Source organism: Amblyomma maculatum, chromosome 4, assembly GCF_055883805.1.
Source record: "Amblyomma maculatum isolate TAMU_Amacu chromosome 4, ASM5588380v1, whole genome shotgun sequence".
Taxonomy (NCBI): Eukaryota; Metazoa; Arthropoda; class Arachnida; order Ixodida; family Ixodidae; genus Amblyomma; species Amblyomma maculatum.
In genome coordinates, this window is record NC_139347.1 from 182,297,729 (window position 1) to 182,322,339 (window position 24,611).

The 24,611-nt window shown below is 45.6% G+C and overlaps 1 protein-coding gene across 1 annotated transcript in view; it reads right to left on the reverse strand.

Moving 5' to 3' along the window:
- Positions 1-1,158: 1,158 nt before the first annotated feature.
- The window catches only part of Gyc88E (Guanylyl cyclase at 88E), a 132,150-nt gene continuing 108,697 nt past the window's right edge, over positions 1,159-24,611 (reverse strand). Inside the window, exons 13-14 of the mRNA XM_084600127.1 lie at positions 9,764-9,853; positions 1,159-2,122 (exon numbers count right to left, since the gene is read on the reverse strand). Of these exons, the coding sequence (XP_084456253.1) occupies positions 1,400-2,122; positions 9,764-9,853 (813 nt within the window). The 3' untranslated portion in view covers positions 1,159-1,399. The remainder of the gene's footprint in view (positions 2,123-9,763; positions 9,854-24,611) is intronic.

The following is a 24,611-nucleotide window of genomic DNA, read 5'->3' on the forward strand; positions in this document are numbered from 1 at the left end:
CGAGCGTGCCGATCACTGCAATGATATCGCGCCACTTGCACGAGTACTGCTACCGTAACAGTCGTTGCAATAAAATGCCGCGGGGTTAGTTCGAACCTCGAGCCAATTATTCAAGCCATCTGAAAAGCTAAAAAGATATTAGATTCGTTTGGAACAATTCAGTGTCGACATTATTTCAATCGTTCGAATAATCAAATGTGAGTCTCTCCAATTGGGCACTGAAATGTTCGAGTTTACGTGAATGCCAATTTATATATGATTTTCGCTGGCACAAATTCTACAAAATGTGCTTAGTTACCTGCGCTATATTCCGGGACTCACTTTATGCTCAATACCCAGTTGTGTTTCTTTGTTTTACTTCTTGGAATAAACGGAAAACAAGTACGACAGAAGCAAACGTTGCTACGCATTTAGGCGCTGAAGACCTATAGCATCGTTAAAGAAATGAACAAGTTCACCATGAGCCCAAAACTAATAATATCTGTAGAACGCAGTACTACCACCATTTCGGGCTACAACTAAATGCATCCTAGCTTTACTCGTTGTAATATATAAAAATATTATATATTAAATATTATAAAAATTATAATTAAGTGATAAAATATTATCACTGCATACAGCTTTCTGTGCTTCTGTGTAACTTTTTACCTTAGTGAACCTCGAGAAAGGTTTGAAAAAAGCTACACTAAAAGGTTTTCTGTTTGCTGAAGTCAGGGCTGTTCTCATGCGCTAGAGGGTGATGGAAACATTAGCTTTCACGCAAATAGAGGCACACAAACAAGTTTCATCTCCACTTGTGGCCCTGCCAGGGTACAACTATGGTACAACACTTATGCAGCCAATAATAATCTGTCCTGCACTTTTCTGCACACAGACGCAAGACCTAAACACTGCGTAGGCGTATAGCGTTCACAGAAATAACACAAGTGGCATGTCAGAACAATACACATACACAGCATGCACCGTAGAATCCACATAGGTACTTCAAGTGGAAGTATTCGCGGCGCGCGAGAGAGGGCCGCCAGAAACCCGCAATTAAAACCTAACCGCTGGAAAGTGTGTGGCACGCGTTTTACGATGGGCTCTCCACTCACTTGCATGTAACTTCGTCTCATCTGCTGTGTAAAGAAAGCGCCAAGAGTCACCAAAAATGCCCACGTTTGATTCACAGCAGACGTATCGCGTGCCTTACACACTTTACCACTAACAGGCTTTGTCAGTTGCGGCGTGCATTGGACAGACTACCGCGTCTACGCACCCGTTTAGTTCACACGTGAGTCTTTTAGCTGGTCGAACGCACCGCGGGTTCTCACTGTTTCACAAAGATTTCGATATAGTTCAGGCACCAGATTGTGGTAACGATCCTAGCAAGATGGAACTGCAGTACCACTCCAGTCCCTCAGAGAATGGAACATGGGGCACCACCGCCGCTAGCGCCGGAAGAAAGGTGTCCACCGACACCTCCGCGATGCGGCTGGGAAGAGGCCCAACAACCTAACTTGTCACCCCTAGATTCGACCGACGAAGCGTCCACCAGCCTTCGCTGATTGTAGTTGTTGTGGCAATGGGTGCAGTGCTGGCAGGGAGGCTGTAGTCCGATTGCGGATAGCATAGCGGGTGGGGGCACGGTCACAACTGAAGCCGGGGAAAGAGGTTGGGCCGGAACCTTTAGTTCCAGTTCCGTCCAGGCCGTCTTGCGCGGCGCAGGCCGACCATTTGATTCTCTGGGTGAAGCGGTGATAGGTGTCGTAGTGGGAGCCACACTCATGGTTCGGCGCTTAGGCGAACAGTTCCCGCCGTTCGACAGGTCGGTGTTCCCTCCGATGTCTTTGACAACCGCTGTGCCAGGCGCATTGTTTATGGCTGGAGAGGGGGGCACGCCTGCTGTCGGCTTCGACGACGTTGTTCCGCCCTGAGGTGGAGGCGTGTTGCATGGCGAGTGTTTTGCAATTTCCTCATAAGTGACGGGAGAGTAGACGGAGCGTGCCCCAACTGAAGACTTTCTACGTTTTGACTCTTGCTTGGTGGTCAAAGCTGTAGAGGCATCCGGGTATCGGCGGTTGATACTGCTTCCTGCGCCCTTTTTTCCTTGCAGCCAGTACGTCTTCATGGAGCCTTTTCCCTGCGATCAAAAAACTTCATATAGCATATATCTACGGCGAATACTTTAGTACAATAATTACATTTTTGTAATGCAACTAGCGCGAAATCAACGGTTTTACGCCATAGATATTTTTATCTCCCATTCTCGACAAATATAATGCTAACGTGGCCAGGACAACGTGGTGACATGAAGGCTTAACTTAGGGCAAATCTTTCCGATTTGTCAGCGCTACCCAGGTCGCAGAATAAAGGCAAAAAAAAATCGGTCTAACATTAAAGTCAGGCTACCGCTAATCATGGGGTCCTGGATGGTGCTATATATTTCGTCTAATGTACCATCTTTGCCAAAAGTAACCATGCTGCGTGTTCCGCTTTTCAGTCGGGTAGCAGGGAATTAATACCACTTCTGACGCTCTGAATCTGTGCGAAGTAAAGGCTGGCTACTGTCCTGACTTCTAAACAAGTTGTAATCCTTTGGAAATCCTAGTTGGGGGGGGGGGAGGGGGTTTAGAATGTTAGCGAGAAGTAAACCATGCATCCTGGGTACGTTTGGCAAAGACAGTACCTTACACCTGCGCGTACTCTAAATGACTAGATCATCAACAATTTTTTGACACCGATTCCGAAATGGGAAGATTATTTTCACTGAGTAAAAAACTCCCGGAATGATGTTTTCACACAGTCACACTAGACCTGGAGCGAAAATTTAAAATCCGCGAATGTTTTTCAAAGCAACGATACCGGCAATACATTGGCATAGGTTTGCGGCTGTACCGTTGCCTTTTGTTTCAGTTACACTTGCTCGTGAAAATGGGAGAGCATGCCAAATAACAGTAAGTTCAATGAGAAGGCTTACACATCTACCTCTCAGTACTTTAAATGGATACGCACCTAATCACAATCTTAGTTTTTGGTCAACTTTAAACATCAACGCAGTAATGACGATAACCTACATAGTGATTTTGGGGTCCGCGAAGCTAGAACCACTACGGTAATTTATTCCTAGAATTTGAATGAACGTTCAAATAGTGAAGCCCAGGCCTATCATGCTGCAATGCTTGTGAACTTAGACTTCCCAGTTATTTCATTTAAGCGTACCAAAAAGGAGGCACCAAAATGTTTTCTAGCAAGCCTATGACCGAGCTAAGGCACGGTTGGAGCTGAATTGTCAAATTGTGTTTTAAACATGAATAAGATAAAGAACTTTAGCTCAATAGATCGCTTCACTGCATGTATGACCATGCGCATTGAACCATGAAGTGCGCGGTAAAGCGAACTCTGTAGTTCCGCCTCGCGCGCGACCTGCTTCGGATTATGCCTATATCTAAAACCGCTGTTCAGCATTGTGGTTAGGGCCAGAAAAACAAAATTAAGTGGCGGAAAGAGTTACACGAAGCTTAATAATGGAAAGGCTATCAAGATGCGTCCACATTAATAAATGGATGGCTGCTGCTCAAAATTAAAAATTCGCTGGAGACACTTAGATCCCTCTTTAGCTCTTTAAGACGAAAGCTTTCCTGCGAATCTTAGTACTCCTTTGCCGCTTTTTTCGCTCATTTCCTTCAGTTTTTCCCCACGTTTCTTAGACAATTTTGACGTCCGCACACTATGACTTCGTCCTTGGCTATTTTGACGTGTAATTGACTTTCTCCACATCAACAACTTTTGTACACAGACATATTTTTTTGCTGGACCTCGTACAACCATTCTTTTACTCATAAATAAATTCATTTCTCGACAATGACGGTGTGACACCCTATCCACACTCATAAGCCTATATAAAGGATTTCTCCTTAGTATTAGAGGGACACTTACGACCCGGCTTTCAGTTTGTGACGTGATATCGTTAATGGCTAAACATGTGGGCTGCCTTGACGATCTCCGTTGGAGTATAATCCCCTTTGTTACTCGCTAAATCACTAATGTCTTAATTTGGGCCTGTATTGTGTCACAGATATTCATTAGCGCACAGTCGCAAGCTACCACCAACATGCTAAGGAGCACCAGACATAGGTAGCTCTAAAGCCCTGCTTTAACGAAGTTGTATGGACGTGCCTACGTGGCCCAGGTTTAGCATGTCTTACTTATAGCCCAAGGGTCCTAGAAAATTTGACTCGCATCTCATCTTCCCACCTAAAGGAGCAATTAGCAGTGCCTCCTAGTCGCGTGGTCTCGTGACCTCAAAGAACCCCGATCAATGCCCGCCGTATCACCTGCCAACAGGCGCCTACCAGAGCCATACTAGTTATTTTTCACTCACAACAACAAAAACGGCAGATCTGCTGCAGAACGGACCGTCTAAAGCTATCATGCTAATAGGCGAAAGTAAGGCCTAACTTCATTTTCAAGGTGGGCCGTGTACAAATTCTGATTACACCTTAGCATCTCGACGTGAATTATAGGGCAGAAAAAGGAGGACAAAAAGTGAAGCGGTCAGTATGAAAAGATTCCTGTGTCTTCTGCAGCTAGTTTTATTGCGCTCGTCTTCCTGCGCTACGAATTCGACTAGACTGCTAACGCTGACTATAATGATTTATTCAACAATAGTGGCAGTCCTGATCGCGACTCCTGAATACAAATCGACCTGACGATAAAGTCCAGTAGTAAGTTACGAAATCAAATATTACCAATCAGCAAAAATATTTATTTCCCCCTTAAAACACTTGCCTTGTGAATAAATAGTTTTCCTTTGATATTTGCTTGTGTACGAGGCGAATAAGATAGCAGCCCCTAGTGAAGTTCTTTAGAGTAGAGCGGAGCAAAATGAGTCACAAGGTGTTTTAATTGACGCTATATCTTGTCTTTTATAGCAATAGGGATGCAACTAGTACAGAAGCCTTCTTATCATCTTTGATAAGGCGTCCATAAAATTAGCATTTATAGTGTAATTATAACTACTAATCTTCACATGTAAAGAAGAGACATTTGTCTCATTTTTTCCCAACTTCCAAAGCACAAACAAGACATGCGGGGGGGTCTTGCAATCGTAACGCTTGATGGCCGTGCCTACGGTGATTGTGCACTCTTTGTGGGCCCACTGATGACACATCGTGCTGTAAATCCACACAGCGCGGCAATTATTTGCATATGAGGCACTCCCGTGCGCATCTGTTACTTACCAATAGTCTAGCGAACCTTCATCTTGTACGGAAATATTTTGCGCTTCAATGTATTGAGGTTTGCCGCGTGTACCACCAAAACTGCCCGCTTAGATTTTTTTCAACGTAACGTAACTTCTTTTTAGATTTTGCTACAACTACGTCTGCCTCCCTAAGTGTAAAAAGAGATCTCTCTCTATAAGTGAGATATCATCTACAAGCAATCCATGCTTGACCGAAAGAACTCATCTTTCTGAATCAAGCTGTTTACTGTAAAGCTCGTTGATACAAATCGCCACTATTTTCTTTCTCCCTTTCTGCAGCGCATGTCTACAGTCAAAAGTTTTCGTCAAAGTGAGACTAGACTTTTGTGCCCATTCCGCCGCTTTATTCATGTCATCCTTACTCTATGTAGCCCTCATCGCTTTTATTTTGTACGTGCGGAACATTGCACAAAAAAAAAAACAAAAATAAAGAAATTGGGCACAAGCTGTACACAAGTAATAATTAAAGATCCTTCTTCTGAGCGACTGCCTATCGCATTTTTCGCTTACCTAGAGTTATATGCAATCAATTTTATCGGAATCAATGGTAAAATCTAGCGCGTTGCAATTTTGCGGGCATTTAAGGTTTCATTTATGGGCTCTAATGTCCCAAAGCGACTCAGGCTATGTGCGATGCCGTAAAGGAAGGGCTCCAGAGTTATTGACCAACTGTGGTTCTTTAACGTGCACTGACATCGCACAGCACACGGGCGCTTTGCTTTTCGCCTCCACAGAAAAGCGGCTCGCCGCGGCCGGGATTCCTCTTCCATGGATTTAGCAGTCAAGCGCCTTAGCCACTGAGCCACCGCGGCTGGGCCCGTGAACAGTTAAGTAATGAGACACAGTTAAGAAATCATTTTTTTAAGTTGTCGCTTTTTATTGAACTTTGAATGGTTCTTTTTCATTGTATCGTTCTTGCCTATGCATAGCATGCATCATATATCATGGTATTGCATGCAACCTACACCATCTGCATCAGTGTAGCAAAAATCCAAAACCTCGAACAGTATTTTGCTGTACTAATGTAACTGGTTTAGGTAAAACGAAATCATCCTACTGATTTATCGGAGGGTTCTGTGACGTTACGAGACCTCATGGCATGGCCGAGCTGACTGCAGCTGCCCACTCAAGTAGATCCTTTGAGGTGAGGGGGCAAAATTGGAATCTAGCGCGGCACCCATAAGATATCGAGAGAGAAATGATGCCCCTAGGCCACGCAGGAATATTTATATGACTTCGACAGAGCGGGGCTTTATATCCCCATTGTGTTTTCTTTTGCATAATGAGGTCATTTATGACTATGCTAATGAGTACGCGTGAGCTAATAAAACCGTGAAATAAGACATTAATGAAAAAGTGCGACAGAGGATACGCGGAACGGTGCTAGATACTGTCATCTCCTGCCCTGAAAGCGCAGCTTAAGTGTCCCGAATTTAAAACAAAAACAATACGGAATACATTTGTTGCAATCAGTTCAAGGGATTTTTACAGCAAGGCGGCCATAATCTATGTTTATGCGCTATAAAACTTAACCATTATAATTATTACAATTGCGCAATCGACTTTGCAATTTTGTCTTAAGGAGAAATGTTAAGTGCGAAGATTATCGGGGACACTTAAGCTCCGCTGTTATGGGTACAAAGCGATAGCGTAGGCTACTGCAGCCCGCATTACTGCTGCTCCGTTTTAACTGAGCCGTATAAACGTGCCTGTGTGGCCTAGGGATAACGTGAATACAGGCGGTTGGGATATCAGCCTCCCATATTGTTAGTCAACCCTGCGGACAGTCAGTGCTCTGGGCCATGCCATCTGCCAGCGGACGGCCACCGACGCCAAATTTTGAGGTGAATGGGGCTTTAGCCATATTGCGTTACAATTAAAGGCCGTAAAAATGAAAGCACGTTATTTTTAATGTTTTTTTTTTTAATACGCAATGTAGACAGAAATGCAGAATGTCAAAACTACGCATCGACAAGCGAGATTAAGTGGAATTTCACGCATTTCATATTTCTTAAATGGCCTCACTTACATCTTTTATGCAGCAGAGAGATGGCGCGTATGTGTTGGTTTGTGAAAAAGACATTCTTGTTATGATTTCGGCGGCACTGCCCAGCGACGCCATTTGATAAGTATGCAGCACTCGATGGCCCAACTGCTCAGTTTTCAGATACGCATTTTTGACCGACCATCGATATTTCAAGCCATATATCAGATCAAGAAAATTTAAAACGGTGTCTCCTTATGGTCTTCACAGTATTTTCTTTTAAAACACATTTCTCACACAATCAGTAAGAAAACGGGCATTTTTGTACGACAGATAATTGATCGTTTGATCGTTAAAATATAAAGAGATGAATTCTGCGATAACATTTATTTGTTAAACAGTAGTGTCTTATCCTAATAACATGTTGTGCACACCTTGATGGGAATGATCTCAGTTTCGAATAAGTGCAGAAAGAAGCTCCAAAAATTTTGTCCTATGCTCGCACTGGGCACTTAATGATGCAAAAAGCCAATGTGCTGCGTTTTCTTTGAAATGATTCTGAGGTAACTGTCCCATATTGTAGAACAGGTTTAACACCACATTGATAGATAATGATCTAACTTTCGACGCACAGCAATGTGTTAACTCTGAAGTTTGTCCAGTACTCATAACGAGTAATCAAGACTGCCATATAAAACCAATAAGAAGACTTTTTGAAAGTTATTTGCGATACACCAAATCCTTCTAAAGGACTATAAGCGCGTATATTGGTTATGATCATGAAGGTATCCAGTATATGAAAAACAATACGTTCAAAAACTCGTTACGAAAAAATTTATATTTCTCAGTATTCCTTTTCCTCCTTGCTGTATTTTCCACCTGCCCCGATCGGACAGACGCATCTCTCCTATTTTCAAACACCAAGGCGGTAGACTGCGCAGCTATGCAGCCATATTTCTCACGCTGTTAAATCTCTCTCTGTTGAGCCACAGGATTCTTTTCTAGTTCCCGTTACCTTATTACTCATAAGTGATCTAGAATATAAGTTGATGTTGAAATCTAGCTTATTGCCGATGACTGCGTGCTATACTAACAAGTGCAAAGTGCTAACAACCAAATTAAACTTATAAATGCTCTAACCAAAAATCTGTAGTGATGGGACACATGGTATACGCTTTAATCCAAAACTTGGTCTCATCTGTGTTATAAAAAGAAGCAGCTAGATGTTTTTATAACCCAAACTATCCTTTTCAAAAGCACATAAGTTCGATTGTGTTAAATTTTCATCTCACCTAATCTGAACAGCAAATGTGGAAAAGGTAACTAGCGCAGGTTTGCAGACATTGCTCTTTCCCAAGAAAGCTCAATAGCAGACGACCATCAAGGCAAGGCGCCTTGCCTAGGTCACAGTTATCAGACGTACCTTAGAATGCGCATGTAAAGACGATAACTACACACTTTAAATGATCGAAAATAAGCATGTGCGTTTCAAACCATAAGCTGTACTAGATGTAAAAATTGATCTTTGTGAGATGCATAATTTTTATCTCACTTTTACCTTTCGAGGCTGCATACTTAGCAAATGAATCGCATTTCATCTCAGAGGAAGCATGCATGCGCATCTACTGCTGTGGTTGAACAAAGCTCCAGATGGGAAAGTGGAAAACGGCTTCATGTGGAACATGGTATTGATGCCTGAGCAACAGATATATCATTAACATCACGTTTCTATCAAGCGGCTCCCAACACCGTCGCAACGGATGATGCTGAACGTCAAGGAAACTATTCTGCGACGTTGACTTAAGCTGCTGCGGCGGCGACAGACAGTGATTACGCTAGACAAACCAAACCAGCCATGCATATCTTTTTTTTTACCGCTGCAGTTCCTCCGGCTCGCCAGCAGAACGTCTGCAGTGCGAAGCCATCATACTCTTAAAGATTAAAGAATGCTCTAGCGCTTGAAATTCGTCTATTTACTTCTTCACAACTTCTTCCATATAAAGTTTCTATATCTTTAGTAATAAAACCAGTGCGGTTAAATCAAACACATATACATAGAGCGGAATGTAGTATCTGTTCTTAACAGTTTAATATCATACAACGATTTTATCCTACTACAATAATATGTTTTGACGCTCGTATGCTCTGTAATCGGTACGCGAATGTAATGCATTGTCACCGCGTATTATCGCTTGTGCTCGCTCAAAAAGCAGTTATTTCTTTTTACTCTTGTTTACGACGTTGCTTGGTATGCATTTGTTTCAGCTACTGTTTTTGTTTGTTAACCCACTCCGGTAGTTTCTGCTTCGTGCTGGGCAGTATAACTAATAAATGCATTAAAATGCATTAACGGCGACACTTTCGGTCCTGGCTTCGGTATGAGCGCCGTTGAGAGTAGAAGCAACGCTAGATGGCAGTTTTCGAGAATAAAGGCTACAACCGCTACATTCTTCAAAATACCTGGTGTCCATTTGGCCACCAGTCGGAATGCAACAAAGCAGCTTTCAGCACAATTTAATTTCAGACCTACCTACCTTCACTTCAACGGTTCCGCGTTCTTGGATTATCCACTTCGATTCGTCCAGGAGGTCTTTCGTCCTTTGACTGATGTGTACCCGTAGTGCCTGCAAAGAACAAAGTGGCCAAAACACGCTCATATATTTCAGCATTAGGTCATGTGTATAGCCCATGGCTTAGAATACATAAAAATGACAGATGGTGCGTAACTGCCAAAGCCGCTGTTTAGAGTAGAGGCAGCCTTTGCCATAAAGGAAAACCACTTGGAGTGACACGAGTTGCGGAAAGCATGGCTAACCTAAACCACTCTTGAAGTACTCACACACACACATATATATATATATATATATATATATATATATATATATATATATATATATATATATATATATATATATATATATATATATATATATATATATATATATATATATATATACCGGGTGTCCCAGCTAACTTGAACCAAGGGTTATAAAATAATATATTTCAGGTAGGTCAGTTAAACCAATTGCATACAACTGCCAGCCTGTTCGCGCACTACAGGCAATTTTTTGTTTTGCAATTACTTAATTAGCTAATTATGGTAATTTTTCTAATTTATTAAATATGGACTTTAGACCAAACATGTGAATTGGAAAGTTGTAGAGCACCTTCAGAAACCCCCATTCCATTAACTGCGATAAAGAAAATCTCACGTGTATCTTTTTTTCCGGGCTGAGAAGAAAGCCCGCGAAATACAAATAATACCACGTGACTAGCGCATTTGTGCGCCGCGATTGTGGTGCTCTCAGTCGTGGTTTGAGCGAACGACATAAGCTGCGGCCGTGACCCGATGGTCCCGTTGCAGCGGCAGGCAGAAATGTTGGCGATGGTTCGAGCAAGCTCGAGCTCGCCCGTCGCCACTGCGATTTTGGCCAGGCCTGCGCACCGCTGTAGCCTACATCACGACAGGGGGATGGCGATAAAGAACCAGCAAATGAAGGTGCAGCGCTAATTTTAGTCGAGTCACATGATGTCATCTCGCCCGTTTACCCAATCCTTTATGCGCAGATTCAGTGGCTGATACCTTATCGCTCATTCGTTTGTCGTGACGTTCGCTGATGGGAGAGAAGGAGGCCTTGTTAGAATGTCGGTGGTGTCGGCTCGCCGCTCTCGCTGCTACTGCACCGTCATGTGGGCCAGCTGTCTGACGCGGGCGAAGAAGCCATCGCAGGCATATCGGCCTGCCGCTTTAACGGGGCCAAGAAGACACGGCTGCAGCTGATTTCGTTCGCTCAAATCACGACTGAGAGCACCACAATCGCGGCGCACAAATGCACTAGTCACGTGGTATTATTTGTATTTCGCGGGCTTTCTTCTGAGCCCGGAAAAAAAGATACACGTGAGACTTTCTTTATCGCAATTAATGGAATGGGGGTTTCTGAAGGTGCTCTACAACTTTCCAATTTACATGTTCGGTCTAAAGTCGATATTTAATAAATTAGATAAATTAACATAATATGCTAATTAAGTAATTGCAAAACAGAAAATTGCCTGTAGTGCGCAAGGAGACTGGCAGTTGAATGCAATTGGTTTCACTGACCTACCTCAAATATATTATTTTGTACCCCTTGGTTCAAGTTAGCTGGGACACCCGGTATATATATATAAGATGAGGTAGGGGCGCACAAACGAAAACAAAGGTTTATTTCCGACGTTTCGGCCGGGGCCCGGCCTTCTTCAAGGAAAGCCGGACCCCGGCCGAAACGTCGGAAATAAACCTTTGTTTTCGTTTGTGCGCCCCTACCTCATCTTATACATATTTCTGGATCCTGGAAGGCTTTTATGAAACATATATATATATATATATATATATATATATATATATATATATATATATATATATATATATATATATATATATATATATATATATTGTAAAAGAAGGCTAGGTCGAGACGGCGAGGTCTTGACGGCAAGGACAGCCAAGCCTTGTTTAGCGTTTTAATCCGATCACGAACCCAGGCGCGCGCCGGAGCCGGCGCCGCGGGACGATGATGATGGTATGTACAAATGAAAGAAGAAGATCATGGCATGTACAAATGAAAGACGGTCCACAGAAGGCTCACAATATAGTTACGCGGTTTATTTACACGGCGGGTGTTAGATGCGCTGGTCGTTAGCACACTTAGAGCCAACCAAACAAGCTTCCTCCTCCTCTTCAGTTTATCGTGCAACCCCTCACCTTCCTCCAATCCAGGACCACCGCGGGACGTGCGTGACACTTCCCCCTTCGCAGACAAAGCTCGCCGGGCGAGTCAAGGTTTGTCACGCTGATAGCAGTGCTTCATGCGGGCCACGTGAACTATTTGAGTTTTTTGAGAACGACGACCATGGGTGGTCAGGCGAGAGACTACAATGTTAACTGCGCTGATGCGTTCCAGCACAACGAAAGGACCAGTATACTGCTGCAACAGCTTCTGGGACAGGCCGCGCTTAGGCAACGGCGTCCAAAGCCGCACCAAGTCACCAGGGGCAAAATTAACATCTTGGTGAGGCTTGTCGTAGCGTTGCTTGTAGCGTTCTTGGAAGGCTATACTGCCAAATCTAGCGCGTCGGTGAGCTTCCTCAGCCAAAGAGAGAGTATGCGGTAGTGAAATTTCAGCTGGGAGCGAGAAAGGCAAAAATGTGTCCAGAGTACTTCGTGGAAGCCGATCGTAAAGAAAAAAAAGGGACTGTAGATTGTCGTTTCGTGCTTAACAGTGTTAAATGCGTATGTTAAAAACAGAAGACCTTCATCCCAGTTTGTGTGGTGGGAGTCGACGTACAATGCGAATATATTGCTAAGCGTACGATTGGTGCGTTCGGTAAGGCCATTTGTTTGTGGGTGGTAAGGAGCTGAATGGCAAAAATGGCATGAGCAGAGACGTAGAAGTTCTACAACTTCTGCCGTAAATTGTCGCCCCCGGTCACTTATTAGCACACGAGCAGGCCCATGTCGAAGAATGATGGACTGTAGGAGGAAGGTTGAGGCATCAGAAGCAGTGGCTGACGGTATGACAGCAGTTTCACAGTACCGCGTAAGGTAGTCTACGCACACAATGATCAAGTGGTTCCCGTTAGTGGAACGGGGAAATGGTCCTAGAAGGTCAATTCCCGCCTGTTCGAATGGAGTTCGTGGCGCCGTTATAGGCTGAAGATGACCCGTTGGAGCGCAGGTTAGGTGTTTGAAACGCTGACACTGGAGGCAGCTGGCCACATAATGTTGAGTAGTTTGACTCACCTTCGGCCAATAAAAACGTTCCTTAGTCCTGTGCAATGTCCTGGCGAAGCCCAAGTGTCCAGCTGTGGCATCTTCGTGCATTACCCGAAGAACCTGACACCGAAAACGTGTAGGAACTACCAGAACAAACCGTGCACCTTCTGACGAGTAGTTCTTTCTGTATAGTAGACCATCACGAATGCAGAATGACGTCGCAGGGTTGAGGGACTTGCCGCATAAAAAGCGGTGCCAACTGGCTGTCGTTCCTCACAAACATCGGGGAAGCTTGTAGAAGTAGCAGCTATACATTCATCCAATATCTCACCCTCGCAATCAGTACTTTCAAGAGGCAACCATGACAGGCAGTCAGCATCACCGTGCTTACGCCCACTCTTAAGAGACACAGTAAAATTGAATTCTTGGAGGCGCAAAGGCCACCGCGCAAGGCGTCCACAGAGGTCACGGAGGTTTACAAGCAAACGTAAGGAATGATGGTCCGTCACAACTTTAAATGCACATCCATAAAGATATGACCGAAACCGTTGCACACCGAAAACAACAGCTAAGGATTCCTGTTCAGTTAATGTGTAATTGCGCTCAGCCTTGCTTAAAGAACGGCTTGCATATGCAACGCCATGTTCATTGCCATTGGGGCGCTGTATGAGGACTGCCCCAAATCCGACTGCGCTTGCGTCAGTGTGAAGATCTGTTGGAGCTCATGGGCAGAAGTGGCGTACTACAGGTCCTGATGTCAAAATACATTTTAACTGACGAAAGGCGGAGTCACAATCAGTAGTCCACTTGAAAGGCACATCTTTTTGCAGAAGACAAGTAAGTGGGTGTGCTAGATCAGCAAACTTCGGAACAAAACGCCAGAAGTGGGAGCGAAGCCCCGAGAAACTCCTGAGCTGTTTTAACGATTTCGGTGGTTTAAAACAAGTGACAGCTTCAATTTTTTCGGATCAGGCCTTACCCCATTCTTATCTAAGAGATGTCCAAGTACTACGGTCAGGCGTTCTCATTAACGACATTTCTTGGAATTGAGTACCAGACCAGCTTTCTCAATACACTCCAAGACAACCTCTAATCGACTGTTGTGTTCACGAAAGGTAGTTTCGAATATTACTACGTCGTCCAAAAAGCACATACAAATGTTTCACTTCAGTCCGCGCAAAACTGTATCCATGAATATTTTGAAGGTGGCTGGAGCGTTGCATAATCCAAACGGCATCACATTAAATTCATATAGTTTGTCTGGGGTAATGAATGCCGTCTTTTCTTTCCCTTCCGGGTGCATGGGAATCTGCCAATAGCCTGATTGCAGATCAACTCAGAAAAAAAAGGAGGCACAAAGCAAAATATCAATGGCGTAATCAATACGTGACAGAGGATACATGTCCTTCTTAGTAACAGCATTCAGCCTTCGATAATCGACACACAATCGCCATGTGTCGTATTTCGTTTTGACTAATATCACAGGGGCAGCCCACGGACTATATAATTCTTGTTCTTCGATCGTGTGACTTGTTCTTCGATCGTGTGACGCTCTGATGGGGATACACGATAATGCTTCTGACGGATTGATCAGCAGTCCCAGTATTGATTCTGTGCTGAGTACGGAAAATCAGAATCCGTGGTGGCGAGTCTCGACAAAAATCGAAAGCCGCAGCATGTTTCGACAGAACTTCCACTAAACTTTACCGGTCACGTCTGGGCAGGGATTTGTTAATCATGGCAAGATATTTTGTCTTATTCACTTCTGAGCATGCGGAGGCTGGGAATGGTCTGTGCTGAGCACTGCCACTGATTCAACAGCGTCTTTATCAAAGTTGGCAAGCTTTAGGCCACCTGGAAGTACAACAGGTTCATTAGAACAGTTAGTCGTCCACAAAGAAAAAGCAATTCCTGACTGAAAAGATGCAAAGGGAATCAGAACATTTTTCTTCGCGCAGTTGAGAGTGAGTGGTTAAACTACAGCGTCGGACGCATCACTGGTGCAACTTGAACAAACAACTTGTATAAACACTGCTGACATTGCAGGAATGACTATGTCGTCCGAAACCAAAAGCGTGCTAGGATTGGTCGGCGAATGTTCACGCAAAGCAGATTCAAAGCGAGTATTCACAGAAATGTCCCCATTGCGAAAGTCGAGAGTGGCCCCAAATTGTTCCAGAAAATCAAGACCAAGAATGACGTTCTGCATTGATCGACGAAGTACTGCAAATTCGGTTCGGAATATGCGGCCGGCGATTACGAGGTTCACGGAACAGACTCCAAGTGGGTTAAGCGGGTCGCCACCAACACCACGCAGTGTCGTCACTCTATCCCAACGAAACACAACTTTACGACCAAGGCAGTTTTTAAAAGCGAGGCTCATGATAGAAATGGTTGCACCTCTGTCCACCAACGCCATAGCACGTACGCCGTCCATAAAAACCTCAATTCTCTTCTCTAACATTAAAACGGGTAGAGGCATAGGTAAGCTAGAATAATTTTCTACCTCACCTCCATCGGCCGCACTGACTATATAGTTTCCCGGAGGTGGCTACCATCGTCGGAGAAAAGGTGAGCGTCGTAAGCGCCGAGATGGTGGTGTCACGCTGCGGTCAGAGGCCGGTGATTCATTCCGTTTCAGCGCCGGTCTGTGCTCTTGTCGGCTAGGTGTCGCTCTGTACTCATTACGGCCAGGTGTTTTTCTATAGGGATCAGCATTGTCAACGGAAAATCTTGTATGGGAGTTCACCCATTATCGCGATACTGCTGGTATAAACGACGATTGTGACAAAAACGCGAAATGTGGCCTATCATTCCACAGGTATAGCACACCGGCGGCTCACAAGCCCGCAACGAGCAAGGCTCATCGTGGCTTGGGTCGGACGCTACATAGTCTAGATGTTGACGAGGAGGACGAGCGGGCTGGCGGTTGTAGGCGTTAATGATGGCAGGTTGGATGTTCGGGCCATGAGTAGCAGAGCATCGGATGTCCCAAGGAGATGTATCAGAGGGAGCATAACATCGGTGGGCGATCGTCTGCCTAAGAGATTCCACTGTAGACGGGTCTGCCATGACCCGGAGGAGCAGTTCAAAGATACACTTAAGCATAAACTCCTTGAATTTCTTAGGGATAACAAAGTCACTAAAGCAGTGTTGCGCTGAATTGTTCCACTCAGCTCTTGGGCGGGTAGGTTTTACTTCTCACCTAAAATCCACGAAGAAAATATCCATGGCTGACCCATTATTTCTGCATTTCTACGATTACGGAAACTCTGTCCCGTTACGTTGATATGGTCATAGTAACATTCAGCGGACTTTTCCAATTTTCATAGCAGCCATCACAAGCATCCGCTCTGGCATCATCGACCTCACCCTTCCTAAGGGTTCTTTACTTGTCATGATCGACGTCAATGCCCTCTATGCGAAGATCCTGCACGCAGATGATTTCATACATTCGTGACCACCTACAATGAAGTAGGTGTTGAAAATCGGTCGACAGTTCTACTTTGGCCACCCTACTTAAACTTATATTGGCGCTTAACAATTTCAAGTGCAATAGAAAACATTACGTGCAAATATGTGGAACGTCGTAGGGCGCACGAAATCTTCATTATACCATATTTATGGGGATTCACATGTTTAAGAAGCTGGACCTCGATGCGTTTCTACAATAAACGGCAATAAATGGTATAATGATGGTATTATGTTAATTTAGACTCATGGCAATGTTGAGCTCCTAATATTTATAGCCGATTTTAATAACGTGCACCCTTCTATGTCACTTTCACCCCCCCCCCCATTCGTACGCTAGACGAACCATAAGTTTTCTTCATATCACACTTTTTCTGAAAGACGATAGTCTAATAATCTCAGTGTACTGAAAGCAATCTGATCGCCATCAGTATCTGCATAATAATAGCAGCGGTTTAAATCACATAAAAATGATCATACCTTGCAGCCAACAAGTTGTTTTCAAACAATTCGCTGTCAACTATTCGATTTTGAAGGTACCTGTGCTACATTGCGCATTGCGCCTAATAAGCACATATACCCTCATCAGCTAATTTATGATGCAATAAGTAACGCTGATAAACAAGACAGAAGATCGCTACTGGTCACAGACAAACCAAAAAACCCCGTCTTGAATACTAAACTTGCCGTCACCTATTCTGTGTCCGCTCCGAAAGTCTTCAAGAACCACCGCAATACTGTCATGCAAAGCGAGCCCCTGAAGAACATATTTGCAGACCTACATAAACCTGCTTACAGAGGGTTTAGTAACCTACGAGCAATGTTTACATCGTCAAAAACTAATTTTCCCAATCCCATATACGGTCATCCTTGTAACAAGTCCCACTGTCAACTATGCCCACAGATTAGTACATTTCAGATCGTTACTAGCACTAGTTCTAATTTCGAGTTAAATATCTAGGGCAATTATACCTGCCCTATTGAAAACGTCATTTACCTACTCTTGTGTAACGTATGTAGCCAGCAGTATATAGGCCAGAATGATACCCTCTTTATATTGCGCTAGAGCTCATGTACAGTCCCTTTCAAAACTTCCCCTGTCTAGACATACAGAGCTTCCCGTTCACCCATTTGATCAAATTTTAGCTATTGATTTTCAATCTGGTTTCAAACTAACCATGAGCGAGGAATTAGGGAGTCGTTTCTCATCTATAAATTCAACGCTGTTTTGTCGGGTGTAAATGAGAGCACGGGAAAGTTGAGCTGCCTAAAGTTTGAGTATTTTACCAATCCAAAACGTTAACCACGATTGTGTTAAACTCGTTGCTCCCCTCCGCTAGCTGCTTTCGCACGTTTGCACCAAAGTATATTCGGTTATTGTTTCTAGTAATCGTTTGTGATAACTTAGGTGATACACACACTACGAGGTGCTCTCCTGGTAGTAGCGATATGACGATCCTGCTATCGCGCACACCATTGCCTCCATGTATCCCATTAATGAAGTATAAATTGATATTCTTGTGTATTTTGTACCCAACGTTTGCGGATCATTATTACGTGACTAACAGTGTGCATGCATGTTTATTTACTGGCACCGTGTTATGTAATCGACAACGCATGATAGTCTGTAGCACATGCACCTTAAGACTACTCTGATATCCTATATCATCTTGCGGCCACGTGTCTGACTCCGGCTTTACAGTCTTTTATGCTATATTACTCTTGTTTGCTGTTTTGTTCACTCGCCTATATATTCCTTTCTTTCAAATACATCAAGACTTTCTGAGGAAAGACGGTCCTACAACCAAAACGTCAATAGTTTCAAAAGCGATCTTTGCTTTTGAAACAATTGAAACTATTGCTTTTGAAACTATATATATATATATTGTCAAGAAACGTACACAGCGGTAAACGCTAGTTCACTGATAGACGCACACCACCAGAACGAACCCAGCATAGCCTGAGAGCGTCCTCTTCTTCACTACGCCACACCAGCACGCCGTCGTCGTCTTGATACTGCGCTCCGTAATAGTACTCCCCGCACCGAAGAAGCTCCGTCCTGGTGTGTCCTACACAGGAAAACTTGAATGATATGGTTTCAGACGGGCGACATGCACGAGTTTTGGATGAGGGGTTGTGAAAGGATACTTGGGCTGCAGAGGAGCGATCTCATAGGTCACATCGGTGACTTGCCGCAAAACACACTAAGGACCCACGTCACGAGGCAAAAGTTTCTCGCACATCCCCACACTGCGGGCCGGTAGCCAAAGAAGTACGAGGGAACACGAAGGGTAGTGGACGTCAAGGTGATGAAGGCCATAACGACGGTTTTGAGAGCGCTGGGACGCTCCAAGCCGCTCTCGAGCAATGTGGCGGGCGGCATCAGAGCACGCGATGGCATCCGAACTGTAACTACAGGAAGAGTCGTCAGGAGGCAGCAAGGTGTCGAAGGTGAGTAAAAGGCCGCGGCCGAAGAGTAGATAAAAAGAGAGTATCTGGCGGTATCACGGCGTGAGGAGTTATAGGCGAACGTGACAAATGATAAATAGATGTCCCAGTCACAATGGTTATTGGACACATACATACACAGCATGTTGGCCAGTGTGCGATTAAGGCGCTCAGTAAGACCGTTGATTTGCGAATGGTAGGCCGTGGCGAGTCGACGACGAGTGGCGCATGAGCGGAGAAGGTCATGAACGACTTGAGAAAGGAAACAGCAGCCACGACCAGTGAGCAGTTGACGTGGAGCGCCATGAATCAATATGACGTCTTGCAGAAAAAATTCGGCCACGTCGGAGGCGCGGCTGGTGGGGATAGCCCTGGTTACAGCATATCTGGTAGTATAATCAGTCGCCACAGCAATCCATTTGTTTCCAGAAGTCTATGTCCGAAAAGGTCCACCAAGATCGAGGCCCACATGAGAAAACGGCTAAGTTGGCACTGGAATTGGTTGCAGGGGCCCACTAGATTGAAGCGAGGGTGTCTTACGGCGCTGACACAGCTCACACGCGGCGACATAGCTACGGACAGAGCTGTACAGATTAGGCCAGAAAATCTGCTTCGCACACTGTCATACGTGCGTGATACTCCAGAGTATCCTACTGTAGGGGTGTCGTGAAGTTGGGTGAGGACACTAGAGCGCAGATGAGCCGGAACGGCCAGTAAAAGGTCCGCGTTATCTTGTCTCATATTGCGTCTGTATCTCTCGTTATGAAGCACAAACATGCTGGCGGAAGGATCGGGGTTGTTGCGCAGCTGGTCAACAATTGGTTGCAGGGCATAATTGCTACACTGTTTGGAGTCGATATTGATAAAGTCCGAGATGGAGAAAACGTAGTCGTCAGCAGTCAGGAGGATCTACGGGATGGCGGGCCAAGCTGTCAGCGTCTTGGTGTAAGCTAGTGACTGGACTTGTATACCACAGTAAATGCGCACTCTTGTATTCGCAAAGCCCAGTGACCTAAGCGGCCAGTGGGGTCCTTAAGTGAGGACAGCCAACACAAAACATGCTGGTCTGTCATTACGCAGAAGGAGTGCCCAAACAAATAAGGGCGGAAATTTGTCAGCGCCCAAACAAGTGCAAGGCATTCCTGCTCAGTAATTGAATAATTGCGTTAAGAGGACGAAAGCAGGCCGCTGGCATAAGCAAGGACGCGGGAGGAACCATGCTGGTACTGGGCAATGATGGCACCAATACCATGTCCGCTAGTGTCGGTGCGCAGCTCGGTAGGTGCAGAAGGATCAAAGTGCGCCGGAACAGGTAGAGTGATGAGGGCGGAAATAAGTGTTGTGAAGGCATAGGCTTGGTCACAGCCCCGTGTGAAAGGTACGATTTTCTTCAGAAGAGAGGTAACCGGACGAGCGATGTCTACGAAGTTCCGAATGAAGCGGCGGAAGTAGGAGCAAAGTAAGCTGCGTACGTCACTTGAGCTACACGGCGTAGGGAACTCGCGCACGGCTCGAATTTTCTCAAGGTCGCACTGCACACCAATCGCATCAGTGAAATGACCCAGGACTTTGATTTGGCGCCAGCCGAAGCTGCACGGTTTGGCGTTCAGTTGAAGGCAGGCGCGGCGAAAAACGGCCAGGCCAGTAGAAAGTCGATCAAGGTGGGTTTCGAGCATGGGAGAGAAAACGACGACGTCATCTAAGTAACACAAACATGTTGTAGATTTGAAGCCATGGAGGAGCGAGTCCATCATACGCTCGATTGTCACAGGAGCGTTACAGAGACCAAATGGCATCACCTTGAATTTATCAGATATAGTTCGTCGTTGGTGACAAATGCGGTTTTCTCGCAATCCCGTTCATCGACAGCTATCTGTCAGCAGCCTTAACGCATGTCGATGGAAGAAAAATAGATGTCACCATGCAAACAGTAAAGCGCGTCGTCATTTCGCGGAGAAGGACAAACATCTTTTTTTGTTATTTGATTAAGATGGAAATAGTCGACACAAAATGTCCAACTTTGGTCTTTCTTTTTGACTAATACGACAGGGGACGCCCAGGGAATATAGAAAGGCTCAAAATTATTTTGCGCTATCGTCAAGTTCTTTCTGTATAACATGCCGCTCAGTAAGCGAGACACGATAAGGCCTTCTATGAATGGTGCTGCCATCACCCGTATTGAAGCGATGGGTCATAACGAATGTTTGGCCCAATGATCGGGCCAGAAAATCAAATATATCACTGCACACGACAGCAAAAGGTGGGAGAGAGTGCTGGCTTGGTCATCTGAGAGATCCTTGGCTATCATGCCTGAAAAGAGATTCAAATAGGAAGAAGGAAATATATGCTGCTCCGACAGATGCTGATGCGTTAGAGCAGCAACTTCGCAGTCTGCCAAAGGAAACAGATCAGCAAGTGCGATGCCATGGGGTGAAACTTGGGTCGAGCGCTGAAGTTAATGACGGGTGGAAGGGTGCGGTTAGCAGTGACAGTCACGATGGTGTGTGGGAGTATGACGTTGCGACGAAGAACAACATCGGTAATTGGGCAGGTGAGGTATGTCGGGGAACGGAGCCAGCGGAACATTAATATCAGTTTCGGGTGGTAGACGAACAAATACGGCGGATCGGAGGCGGGGCTTGACATCGGCGTTTTCGAAGCAGAAGGGCAGGTCTAAACGAAGAAATCCAGTTGAACAATCAATCAGGGCGGAATGGGCCGTTAAAAAGTCGGTGCCGAGGATCACGTCGCGAGGGCAGCGGTCGACGACAGTGAAGAGAGCAGTAGTGCGACAGGAAATACACGCTCGGTGCACAGTCCCATGACGGCAGCGACGCTTTCATCGGCAACACGAACGGCGGATGAAGCTAGGGGTGTGACAACCTTTTTGAGACGGCAGGGAAAGGACGAGCTGAGTGCTGGAATCTGCGAACCAATGTCAATGAGGGCAGTAACAGGGCCACCATCCACATAGATGTCTAGAAGTTTGCGGCGAAGAGGGAGGGTAAGCACAGGATTTTCAGGCCGGGTCGTCAATGCAGCGTCGCCTCCGAGAGCTTTATTGGTTAGTTTTCCGGTTGAGAGCTAGAGAAGTGGGGTGATAAGGCACGGTGGGATTGGGGCGAGCGGGACCGCCGGATCTGAGGAAATGGTGAGCGGCTGGACATGCGCAAGGCTGGCGAGTTCAAGTCACGAGAGCGCGTATCACGGGCATAGGTTGGGTGTGGACCATAGTCGGTGCTGAAATCAGTATAGTAGCGAGGTCGAGGTGGCAGAACCCAGCAGCTGCGGCAATGGCGAGAAATGTGGCCAACAGCGAGCAGTTGATGCAGATGGGTCGGTCATCTGAGGACAGTCATTCGTCCGGGTTGCGGTAGCGGCAGCGGTATCGCGTCGGAAAGGGCGTGGTAGGAGCCGCAGCAGCTATGACCTAAACGTTAGGTTTAAGCTAGGGCTGTGAGGAAGGCTGGCTAGAGTTGAAGCCCAAGTTCGCGTTGAGGCCCACATTTGCGAACTCCTGGCGAACGACAGATTGGATTAAAGTTATAATAGCATCCGCTGGCTGAGGAGCGAACGCAACGGGTGTCATAGCTTCTATCTCTCGACAAACAATCCTGGTCAAGTTGGAGGAATGAGATGGCTGCTGTAAGGTTGGACTGTTTTCGCACGAGGACGCAGCAGCTGTGTTTGGCAACCGTTCGAAGCGGTGAGTAATACGGTGGTGTTCTGATTGCTGAAACTGCCGGAAAACTTGGATGACTCAGTCGACCGTCGAATAGCCTTTGGAAAGCAGCAGATTGTAAGCAACGTCTGCAATGCCCTTTAATATGTGGTACACCTTGTCTATTTCAGACATGGCGCTGTCCACTTTTCGGCGTAGGGCTAGAATGTCTTGAATATACGACAAGTATGATTCCGTCGATGGCTGAGCACAGCATTGGAGGTCTTTTTGTGCTCCGAGCTTGCGTCCCATCGGCTTGCCAAATAGGTCTCAAAGTTTTACCTTGCAGATATCCCACGATGTGATATCGTCTCCATGCGTCTCAAACCAGATGCGCGCTGTATCTGCCAGATAGAATATTACGTTGGTGAGCATGAGGGTTGTGTGCCAACGGATGTGCTTGCTGACGCGCTCGTACATAGCGAGCCGGTCTTCTACGTCGACGTGGTCGGGGCCGCAAACGGTGCCTAGATCACGAGGATGCGTTATGACGACGATGGGAGCAGATGGTGCTGTTGAAGAAGATGGCATATAGTGATAATAACAATTTGGCGGAAACTACGGGGATACAGGTGTGGCGACGTACGTACTGTTGTGACCGTGCACAGTCCGCGCTTCCGCACACTATTATGCGCCTGTGTGCATGGTATTGATATGTGTTGTTTGTGCAAGGGCTCTAAGTGAGCGTGTTCACATGAATCGTTTTGTGTGAGCACGCTTGGCTTTGTCGTGACCTTACAACTGCAAAGTTGGCCCTGTCAAGGGAACATCAAGAAAAATGCAAAGAAACGTCGCCCTGTGAGAAATAGCCGGAAGTGCTTTTCTTCAACTGTTCACCCTTCCCGTCGAGAGGCGCTATTGTCAAGTGAGGAATGCCTATTGTCCAACGGAGACGACCGGAGTGGCACGTCCACTGACATACAGGAGAAGAAAGGAACATGAGGATTACGGCCGTTAGAGGATTTCCCGTGAATGCAGGAAAGAGTTGCAATTACCGGAAAGGGACAATGCTGGGAGCAGTATTCGTGGCGCGCACGTACACTTGGGTTTCTGAGTAGGAAATCCACTTGCCGGAACCAACATAGCGGATCTTTGCAGAAGAATCGAAATTTACCTCCTCGCCGTTCCCAAGCTCTACCCGACAACAAGTGACCACGCCCGACGAAACAATACTGGACCAGTCAGTGCATCAGACCATCAGTGCAGTGATGTGTTCGATTGGTTGCCGATATCTGAGGGGTGTGCCCTGGAACTGATTGATCAGCATCTTCAGACAGGGGCTGGACATAGGGGATTTACGGACGTTGCAGACCACGAAATGAGGCTCTGAGCCCTGGGTAAACGGCTCATCCAGACGCTTCTCGCTATGAACTCTTAACGCTTGCCATTTTGCTGATATACCTTTTTTTTTCATGTAAATAAGTTTTATCAAAGTGCCATTAAACCTGCTTGTATATATTTTACCAACTTCGAAGATTCAATCCTTCATAAAACCCGGAGACTCTGCACGCTACCAAGTGAAGGCCGGGTCGACTTAGTCCCAGCGTCACGACAGTAATTCCACCAATCCTTCATAAAATCTAAATGAAAAGTACATAGCAGTTGGAGCTAATGGTGCAGTTGAAGAAGATGGCATAGTGATAGTGCCAATTTGGAAGCCACTACGGAGGTACAGGTGTGGCGACGTACGTACTTCCAGCAATCCTTCATGAAATCTAAACGAAAAGTACATAGCGGTGATTGCTAGTAGACTGATAGACGCACACACCACCAGAACGAACCCAGCTTAGCCTGAGCGTCCTCTTCTGCGCTACACCACACCAGCACATCGTCTATATATATATATATATATATATATATATATATATATATATATATATATATATATATATTGTAAAAGAAGGCTAGGTCGATACGGCAACGTCGTGGCGGCAAGGACCGCGAAGCCTTGTCTAGTGTTTTAATCCGATCAAGAACCAGGCGCGCGCCG